The sequence below is a fragment of the Rattus norvegicus genome, chromosome 8 (genome assembly GCF_021556685.1).
Source record: "Rattus norvegicus strain SHRSP/BbbUtx chromosome 8, alternate assembly SHRSP_T2T, whole genome shotgun sequence".
Taxonomy (NCBI): Eukaryota; Metazoa; Chordata; class Mammalia; order Rodentia; family Muridae; genus Rattus; species Rattus norvegicus.
Window position 1 is genome coordinate 47,823,301 of NC_141541.1, and position 7,769 is coordinate 47,831,069.

The 7,769-nt window shown below is 35.8% G+C and overlaps 1 protein-coding gene across 1 annotated transcript; it reads left to right on the top strand.

Moving 5' to 3' along the window:
* The first annotated feature begins 3,523 nt into the window (after positions 1-3,523).
* Or8g50 (olfactory receptor family 8 subfamily G member 50) lies at positions 3,524-4,462 on the top strand. Its single transcript, NM_001000471.1, has one exon. The coding sequence runs from the start codon at positions 3,524-3,526 to the stop codon at positions 4,460-4,462; it is 939 nt and encodes a 312-aa protein (NP_001000471.1).
* Positions 4,463-7,769: the final 3,307 nt, after the last annotated feature.

The window sequence follows — 7,769 nt, forward strand, 5'->3', positions numbered from 1 at the left end:
ATTTCTTGGTTTCTCCATCTATGTTAATTGAGAGTTTTGCTGGATACAGTAACCTGGGCTGGCATTTGTGTTCTCATAGGGTCTGTATGTCATCTGTCCAGTATCTTCTGGCTTACTTAGTCTCTGGTGAGAAGTCTGGTGTGATTCTGATAGGTCTACCTTTATATGTTACTTGACCTTTTTCCTTTACTGCTTTTAATATTCTTTCTTTTTTTATGCATTTGGTGTTTTGACTATTATGTGACGGGAGGTGTTTCTTTTCTGGTCCAATCTATTTGGAGTTCTGTAGGCTTCTTGTATGTTTATGGGCATCTCTTTCTTTAGGTTAGTGAAGTTTTCTTCTATGATTTTGTTGAAGATATTTACTGGTCCTTTGATCTGGGAGTCTTCACTCTCTTCTATACCTATTATCCTTAGGTTTGATCTTCTCACTGAGTCCTGGATTTCCTGTATGTTTTGGACCAGTAGCTTTTTCCATTTTACATTATCTTTGACCATTGTGTCGATGATTTCTATGGAATCTTCTGCTCCTGAGGTTCTTTTTCTATCTCTTGTATTCTGTTGGTGATGTTTGTATCTACGGCTCCTTGTCTCTTCCTTTGGTTTTCTATATCCAGGGTTGTTTCCCTTTGTGCTTGCTTTATTGCTTCTATTTCCATTTTTAATTCCTTCACCTGTTTGACTGTGTTTTCCTGGAATTCTTTCAGGGATTTTTGTGATTCCTCTCTATAGGCTTCTAACTGTTTATTTATGTTTTCCTCCATTTCTCTAAGGGAGTTCTTCATGTCTTTCTTGAAGTCCTCCAACGTCATGATCAAATGTGATTTTAAATCTAGCTCTTGCTTTTCTGGTGTGTTTGGATATTCAGTGTTTGCTTTGGTGGGGAATTGGGCTCTGATGATGCCATATAGTCTTGGTTTCTGTTGCTTGGGATCTTGCGCTTGCCTCTCGCCATCAGGTTGTCTCTGGTGTTACTTTGTTCTGCTATTTCTGAAAATGGCTAGACCGTCTTATAGGCCTGTGTGTCAGGAGTGCTGTAGACCTGTTTTCCTTCAGCCAGTTATGGGAACAGAGTGTTCTGCTTTCCGGCCTGTAGTATTTCCTGTCTACTGGTCTTCCACTGTTCCTGTGGGCCTGTGTCCTGAGTCTACCAGGCAGGTCTCCTGGAGCAGAAAAGTTGGTCTTTCCTGTGGTCCCATGGCTGATGTTGCTTGTGGGGGGCTGCTTTTGAGCTCTCCATGAGAGCAGCAACCAGAAGGGCCTTGTGCTGCCTTTTCCTCGGAACCCCCGTGCACCAAGGTCCCAGATAGCGTTAGGTGTTTTCCTCTGAAGTCAGAAATGTGAGCTTCCCAGGCATGTCTGCCCCTCTGAAGGTTTAGCACTCCCTCTCATGAGATTTGGGTGAAGAGAACTGTTGACCGAGAGCCTTCAGCTCCGGGCAGTGTCTGGACTGCAGGGGACATGCCACTCAAGTGCCCCTATCTTCTGGTTCCCAGAGGACCTATACAGTTTCCTCCTTGGTCAGAGATGTGGGCAGGGGTAGGCAGTATTTGTGGTCTCTCCCGCTCTGCAGTCTCAGGAGTGCCCACCTGTCTGGGCAATGAGCTCTCTCTCCCAAGGGGTTTGGGAGCAATGAGCTGTGGGCTGGGATCAGCGAGGTTGGGGCTCCAGCTAAAAACACAAGCTTTTTGTTTTTAAAACAAGGCTGTTCTCCAAATATTGTACAACATTTTAAAATACCAGGAGAAATGTGTCATAATGATAATGTTTTCACCCCGTTGGCAATACTGTCTTTTTATTATAACTTCATGATTTGTGTGAAATGCTATTCCATTGTGATTTTTATTTGAAGTTCCTTATTAGCCAGTGATAGCCAAGAGTGCTAGGTGGTTATTGTCCATGTGTGTATTCCCAATGGAGGAATGGCTACTGACACCTTTTGACCATTAGAAATAGAATCATTGTGCTTTCAATTGTTATATCCTGTGTGTTCTTTTGTACACTACTTAGAATTTCTTCTTCATATATATTTCTTGAACCTTTTTCTCATTCTATATTTCATCTTTTCAAGATATACATTGTAATTTTTAAAGCACAATTATATTTTTTAATAGTGCTCAGTTTACTAATTTTGTATGATTTTCTCTGCTTTGGGCCCCTTACCAAAAGACTCATCAATTCCAAATGTGAAATGATTTAGTCTGTTGGTTTATCATCATCATCATCATCTTCATCATCATCACCATCATCATTATCTACAACAATAACAACAACTACAGCAACATTATTGTTATATCATTGGCTCTTATGTTTATTTCTATTTCCCATTTTTGATTATTTTATTGATGAAAAGAAGCTATCTAATTATTTTAATACCATATGTTGAAAAATTACTATGACTACTGGAACGTCATAAAATCTTTATATGGATTTATTTCTTCATAGATTTGAAGATGTGACATTTATACAATATCAATTTCATTTCATTGATTTGTACATTTATGCTTAAGGAAATATGACATGATATTGATATTGTAAATCTTAAAACAATTTCCAAGTTGGAAAAGGTAAAATCTCTAACTTTAGTCCTGTCTTTCTAATTTTCTCTGATTTTCCAGGGCGCCACATATTCTTGAGGCATTGTATGCTATGTGCATCAATATTTACAAAAACACAGTTGTAAGTTCAGAGCCATTGTGTTGAATTTATGTGACTTTTTAGATTTTTTCATTTTAACAATGCTAAATCTTTGAATTCCATTTACATAGCTCTTTACTTCCTTTTAACTACTGTGGTTTACATTTCTCTCACTCACAAGAGCTTTACAAAATTACACATTTGAAGTAAATTTTATGATTTTTGAGTTTCTTGTTGATCTTGCTTTGTATATTTTCATTAACTTTATACAGTACTTCAATAGATATAGGTTTGTGTATGTTTGTCATTTACAATTTTCTGTATAGAACACTATTATTTATAAGAAGACACAACTTCATGTTTTTTTCATACATTAAAATATCTTATTTTTATTCAACTAATTGCCAAAATAAAATCTTAGATTCAATATGGAATAAAGGTACAAGGAATTTTTATTTTATTTGTAAATTAAATTTCCCTGTGAGTCATCCAGTAGTATTGATTGAGAGTTCTTGTGAATGATATACATATTTAATATGAAATCTTCATGTATAAGGTAGATAAGAGTATTATAAGCAAAGGACATAGAGTCCTGAGGGATAAAATCAAAGTAATATTACCTATCCTTCAAGAGTTTCTGGCGAAACATGATCATACTCCTCTGCAATTGAACACAGATGGATGCAGATGGCTTAGATCTTCCTGTAATTTGCATATTTCTTAAATTAAGTGATCACTTTTTATTTTGCCACCTAATATGCACAAATTATTGCCAGAGAATTGGTGATATCTGTTTCCAAAGACTTAATTACATTTCAATGTCTGTAAGCACAATAAATATATAATTCCTTTTTTTAAACTTCTTAAATAGAACTCTCAAGAAGAAATGGCAAAGGACAATCAATCCAGAGTGACTGAGTTCATCCTCGCTGGGTTAACAGACAAAGCAGAGCTGCAGCTGCCCATGTTCCTCCTCTTCCTTGGGATCTATCTGTTTACGGTACTGGGGAACCTGGGCATGATCATCCTGATCCTGCTCAGCTCTCACCTGCACACCCCCATGTATTTCTTCCTCAGCAGTTTATCTTTTATTGACCTCTGTTATTCAACTATAATCACCCCAAAAATGCTTGTGAACTTTGTGACAACAAAAAATGTCATCTCCTATCAGGAATGTATGACTCAACTCTATTTCTTCATTGCTTTTGTTATCTCTGAGTGTCATATGTTGGCCGCAATGGCGTATGACCGCTATGTTGCCATTTGTAACCCCTTGCTCTACAATGTCACCATGTCTTACCAAGTCTGTGCACGGATGGTAGGTGGGGTGTATGGTATGGGCTTCATTGGTGCAGCAATCCATACCCTTTGCATGCTAAGAGTGGTTTTCTGTAAGAATAATATAATAAACCATTACTTCTGTGATCTGTTCCCATTAATGGAGCTTGCCTGCTCCAGCACTTACGTCAATGAGGTAGTACTCCTGTGTCTCAGTGCTTTCAATATCTTTATTCCAACCCTGACCATCCTGGGTTCTTATGTCTTCATCATTGCTAGCATCCTCCGTATCAAATCCACCGAGGGCAGATTCAAAGCCTTCAGCACATGTAGCTCCCACTTCTGTGCTGTTTCTGTTTTCTTTGGTTCCCTGGCATTCATGTACCTACAGCCCTTCTCTGTCAGCTCCAAAGACAAAGGCAAAGTGTCCTCTGTGTTTTACACTACTGTTGTGCCCATGCTGAATCCCATGATCTACAGCCTGAGGAACAGGGATGTCAAACTAGCTCTAAATAAGATATTTCAAAAAAGGAAGCTACATGTGTAAAGAAATATTTGCCACAGCAAAAATATACCATATCTAAGGTGTTTTGCTTTAGAAAGTGTGCAGAGACAACAATGTGTGTTCAGTCATGAGATTATTGTTAGTATGTGATTATTTTGGTGGGGAAAAATGGTTGTCAGGGAGGAATGGATTTACAAATTTTTAACACAAGGAAAAAAAAGAATTTTTGAATGTCCAAGAGTTAACCCATAAAGGGCAACCTGAAAAACCTATAAGCATGTATTTAAATCCATCAAATCAATCTATGGTTCATTTTTCTTTATATGCATAGAAGATAGCTCTTTTAGCTAAGGTTACTTATTCCATTTGGGGAATAAAAATGTGTGATCATATCTTTTTATATTCTCAGTATCTTGACTATCTGGCACTTTTCAAAGAATTGTACCACCCAGCCCTCTGAAAGTTTCATTTCTGAAATAAATAATTTTCACGAAAATACAAAAGTGATATGGAAGTTTTAATAACTGTGTAGGTATACATTAGGGAACATTGGGAAATAAAAGCTGTAAATTTCTTATTGAGTACTAAATAACACGAAAATGTGACAGACTCTAATTACATACATGACTAATTAAGTTGACACAGATTTGTGCAGATTTCTCAATCCAAGTTTGGGGCTATGACAAATACATGAACAACACAATACAATCTCAGTCATATTTTTGGAAATCTTTTTGTCTCGTATTGATATCTTCAGACTTTTTTTAACATCATTTAACTGGTCTTTTCTTGTATATTATAATTTCCTGTTTTCATGTAGATTTCTTTGTATATATATGTGTGTGCTTGCATGAACACATTTCTCCTGCTGTACATTCTCTTTGCTTTCTTTCTTTCTTCCTTCATTCCTTTCTTTTTCCTTCTGGATTATTTTAAGTGGTATTTGTGGTGTTATTCTATTTTTCCATTCATTTTCTAAAGACATAGAGATAAAAGTTGTGAAACAGGGAGTGGGAGGAGGTGGGGAAAATTTGGTGGAGAAGAGGGAGAGCAAACACTGGTATGAAAATATATGGAATGAAAAAATGTTTTCAGTAGAAAATTCTAGCTCCTGATAATTTTGTACTAAATTCCCCCATGACAATGAGATAATATTATTATTCAACTCACATATAAAATCTCATATTCATAAGGAACATTTTTATAAGTATTAAACTATCATTTAGTAATTCATGTAAAAATTTAGAGTTGGAGCATTGTTTTCTAATTAATGGTGAGTAATAGTCATATTCCATATCTAAGAAACAAACATAATTTCCCCTAATAAATTCTCACACACACTTGAGAATTTTGTACATATTATTTATCATACCACCCTTATTCTACCCAGATCCATTCCCTTCCCTATAAAACCAATGCAGTGCCCTTTTATATGTTTTTAAAACGTGTCAAAACCAAATTAGGCTGCTCCAATATTCAATTAGAGCATTGTACACTTAACAGGGACTACACTCTTAGAGATAACTGATTCTCTCACAGAAGCCATCAATTTCAAATAGCTCCTCAGCTAGGAGCAGAACTTCATTCTCACTCTCCCTCTCCACACTGGAGTTTGGTCTGGCCTGGGCTTTATGAATATTGTTACAAACAGTTCTCCTGCTGAAACCGAAGATAAAGCTTCCTTGTAGTCATTCATCACCTCTAGCTCTTATCCTCTTTCTTCCCCGTCTTCTGCTAGAAAATTTGAGCCTTGTTAGTAGGTGACGTGTGTTTTATATGATTCACTAAAGATAGAGCAGTCTCTTTTTTCTTGCATGTTAGAATCAGTATTTATGGCACTGAGGGATGAGGGTCAAGAGGTGATTTAATCTATTGGTGTAATGATAAGCCTATTGGAATTGATTGAATACTGTGTCCATTTAGCAGAATAATAGTAGTAGTTTTGACCTCAGGGACAATTATGTGCATAGTCATAAATTCTTATCCTGATAATCAGGCAAGATATGAGTTTCATTTTGTAGAATGATTGTTAAATCTAGCAAGAAGATGGTTCATTATTCTCATTTTGTCTGAGCTTTTATTGGTCCAATAAGCATGTCTTGACAGGAAGCATAGTATTAAAAATTGGGAAAGAATGATGATTACAGCTCTCCTCTAGTAACATCAATACCTTCTAGCACTGTAAAAACCATCCAGCACAAATGAAGATTTCAGTTGATTATAAACTTGGTATCTCTATTTTATGATTCAATTCTATGGCAGATTTAGCAGTAGGAGTATTCTTTCAAGTTCTAGAGGAAAAGGAGAGAATTGGCAATACTTTAATGTTTGAAGGTCTTTGAAAAATAATGGGGGTAATAATTCCAAAAGAAGTAAGCTCTTCTTGGCACTTGATTTTTTGATATATAATAGAATCAGTGTGCCATTATATGATATCTTCAATTTAATTAATACATACAAATAAGAAAGCATTTATAGTACTAGATATGTTTCTTTGTTAATGTTTAAAATTACATTTACCTTATTTTTATCTAAGTGTGTTACTTTCATGTACATATGGGCATCACATATATGCTTGCTTTACACAGACTCCAGATCCCCTAGAATTGGAGTTTTGGACAATTGTGAATATGAAATGTGTTCTAGAAATTAAATTATAAGAGTAACAAGTGTTCTTTTTTTAAACTTGCAGAAAACCAGGTGGAGTATTGGTCTTTAGATGGAGAATAGTGTGTGTGTGTGTGTGTGTGTGTGTGTGTGTGTGTGTGTGTGTGTTTAAAGAAAGTCCGCAGAAAACAGTTCATTTCATTGTATCCATAGTCATTATTGTTAGCTGTAGGCAGACTATATTAATTTTGGCATTAGCATGGTGATCCAAATTTAAGCCCTATGAAACAAAGTAATGTGCTTTATTTTTGGTTAATTTCAAGAGTAGAGGAAATCCCACATCACAAAATGTAGGTACACTTGATATATGGCTTGCGTGACATGAAAGCTTTCATTCTTCCCCTGAGTTGGTAAACTAGGGTCAGTAAAACATTGGCAAATATGAAGAACAGATGAGAGAGCGCTGTCACTGTGTCAGATTATAATATATAGCCAGGAATAGACCGGTGATGATTTATAGGATTAGGCAAATACCTAAGGAGAAACCAAAGTTTTCATCATGCTAAAATATTAAATGGAGATAGGAGAACAAGAAAAATATGTTTGATAAGTCAAGTATCAAGTGGGTATTTTATTGTGATACTTGTCATTAGTGTTTTCATAGTTACATTACAGCAATGATTTTTTATGTCCTTAGTCATAATTAAATGCTATGGGGAAATAACAACAGATAATATTTATT

Bases quoted from the DNA above. Each gene is read 5' to 3' on its own strand.
- Or8g50 (NM_001000471.1), top strand. From the start codon at position 3,524: ATGGCAAAGGACAATCAATCCAGAGTGACTGAGTTCATCCTCGCTGGG.